Below are 2,665 nucleotides of genomic sequence, written 5' to 3' on the forward strand. Positions count from 1 at the left end.
AAAAAAAAAAAAAATTGATATTAAAGAAGAAAGAAAAAATCTTGACCACTGTTAAAAGTTTGGTCTCTTTCTTCCTAATAAAAACATTATCCTTCATATGTTTTTCCTTCTAGGTACTGACTAGGAGAGGGTATAAGTGATCATTCCAAGGTACTAGATATGTTTCTTGGTCTAGGCAGTAGCTATGTAAAATTAATAAAAAATTAATCAGACTATTTGTGTTTATATATATTATACATATATACATACTTATAGTTTATAATCTTTATTTTTGTGTGTAAGTTATAATTCACTTTATGTTATTTTAGCAAATTTTTTTTTTTTTTTGAGACAGTCTCATTGTGTCACCCTTGGTAGAGTGCTGTGCCATTGCAGTTCACAGCAACCTCAAACTCCTGGGCTTAAGTGATTCTCTTGCCTCAGCCTCCCAAGTAGCTGGGACTACAGGCACCTGCTACAATGCCCAGCTATTTTGTTGTTGTTGTTGTTGTAGTTGTCATTGTTGTTTAGCTGGCCCTAGCCAGGTCCAACCCACCACCCTTGGTGCACGTGGCTGGCACCATAACCACTGTGCTACGGGCACCAAGCCAACAAATAAATTTTTAAGAATGTTTTTCCCTTCAGGTTTGGTGTTAGATTGCTTTTCTTGTCTATTATGGCCCTGCCCTGTGTTTAAGAACATGTTCTGACATCTTTATTTCTTTCCTGCTTTAGGAATACATACCGCATGATTGAACAGGATGACTTTGATATCAACACCAGGCTGCACACTATCGTTAGAGGGGAAGATGAGGCAGCCATGGTGGAGTCAGTAGGCCTGGCCCTAGTGAAGCTACCAGATGTCCTTAATCGCCTGAAGCCTGATATCATGATTGTTCATGGAGACAGATTTGATGCCCTCGCTTTGGCTACATCTGCTGCCTTAATGAACATCCGAATCCTTCATATTGAAGGTGGGGAAGTCAGTGGGACCATTGACGACTCTATCAGACATGCCATAACAAAACTGGCTCATTATCACGTGTGCTGCACCCGAAGTGCAGAGCAACACCTGATATCCATGTGTGAGGACCACGACCGCATCCTTTTAGCCGGCTGCCCTTCCTATGACAAACTTCTCTCAGCCAAGAACAAAGACTATATGAGCATCATTCGGATGTGGTTAGGTATGTATATCAGACTTTATTCATCTAATGGCTGTTTTTGTCAGAAAGTGCTGGGCATATTTCAGTCCTTGGATAGAATATTCCATTAGTAATCAGAAGGCCAAAGTTATAGTTCGTAGGTCTTGCCCTATGGTTTGACTTGACTTTTGTGAGATTCACCTTTTCTATAAAACAGGTCTAGGATTGGAATCCATGTTATATTTATACAAGAGGATGCTTTTAATTCATTAATTTAACATTGTGGGTGAATGTTTAGTTACAAGGACAGATCCTGATATGTCAAAAAGGAAAAAAGAAAGGAAGCTCCAAAATTATATGTGTACTATCATGCCATTTTTATAAAGACTGTAACGGAAAGTTTAAGAAATATGTATGCCCAGTTATTTATTGTATTTATTTCTGGTGTGGGATTATGAATGTTTTATTTTTAATTTTTTTTGGCATTTTTTAGTACAGTGGAAAAAAACTGTTATTTTGATATCGATTAGAAAGGGAAAGTTATAATTGTAGCTTTAGAGAATATCTTTGTAAGTAAGCCTTAGGTCTGAAATTTTAATTGAGCAGAGTGATCTAACTCCTGGAAATTACTTCTTGCTAATCAGAGGTAAAGAAAACAGGTTTACAAATAGAATGTCAATTGGTTAATTTCTAGTGAGAATACTTTCTAGGAAGAAATCAGGACTAATCATTTATTTAGGACTTTTCATTTCTAAGAGGTATATCTATTGGATTATAAAATGAATGAATAGAAAATCAACCTGGCAATTGTATAATCAAAGAGATTTTGTATATTTTTGGTCTAGATCACATTTTTTTCTCTATGTAATTTAACCAATTCTCTCTCTCTTTTTTGAGATATCCTGGGTAGAGTACAGTGATGTCATCATAACTCATTGCAACCTCCAATTCCTGAGGTCAGGTGATCCTCCTGCTTCAGCCTCCTGAGTAACTGGCGCTACAGGCTAATGCCGCAAGGCCTGGCTAATTTTTTCTATCTTTAGTAGAGATGGTGTCTCACTCTTGCTCAGGCTAGCCTTAAACTTCTGACCTCAAGTGATCCTCCTGCCTTCGCCTCCCAGAGTGCTGAGATTATAGGTATGAGCCAGTGAGCCCAGCCCTTTCTATGTATTTCTTATCCAAGGATAGATTTGTGGTTATCAAGAAACCTGTCTACATAATACTGGTAGGACAAATGTCTGTCTCTTCAGTCTCTCATTGTATAATTGTTAAGTAAACACTCTTGCATTCCTTTCTGGTTGTGCCATTAGCACTATATGTATTTTGGAAAATCTTGTATTACTAAAAAAATTCTAATGAATGGCAAAGAACCATTAGAAAGCAAAATGCAAGGCTCAGTGCCTGTAGCACAGTGTTTACCATGCCAGCCACATACACTGAGGGTGGCAGGTTTGAACCCAGCCCAGGACAGCTAAACAACAATGACAACTGCAACAAAAAATAGCTGGGCGTTGTGGCGGGCGCCTGTAGTCCCAGCTACT

General features: G+C 38.1%; 1 protein-coding gene across 1 annotated transcript in view; it reads left to right on the plus strand.

Annotated features, from left to right (window-relative positions):
• The first annotated feature begins 599 nt into the window (after window positions 1–599).
• GNE (glucosamine (UDP-N-acetyl)-2-epimerase/N-acetylmannosamine kinase) overlaps window positions 600–2,665 on the plus strand; it is a 63,391-nt gene continuing 61,325 nt past the window's right edge. The window contains exon 1 of the mRNA XM_003800215.3: window positions 600–1,166. Within this exon, the coding sequence (XP_003800263.1) occupies window positions 728–1,166 (439 nt within the window). The 5' untranslated portion in view covers window positions 600–727. The remainder of the gene's footprint in view (window positions 1,167–2,665) is intronic.

Source organism: Otolemur garnettii, unplaced genomic scaffold (genome assembly GCF_000181295.1).
Source record: "Otolemur garnettii isolate 467f Iridium unplaced genomic scaffold, OtoGar3 scaffold00172, whole genome shotgun sequence".
NCBI classification, from domain to species: domain Eukaryota; kingdom Metazoa; phylum Chordata; class Mammalia; order Primates; family Galagidae; genus Otolemur; species Otolemur garnettii.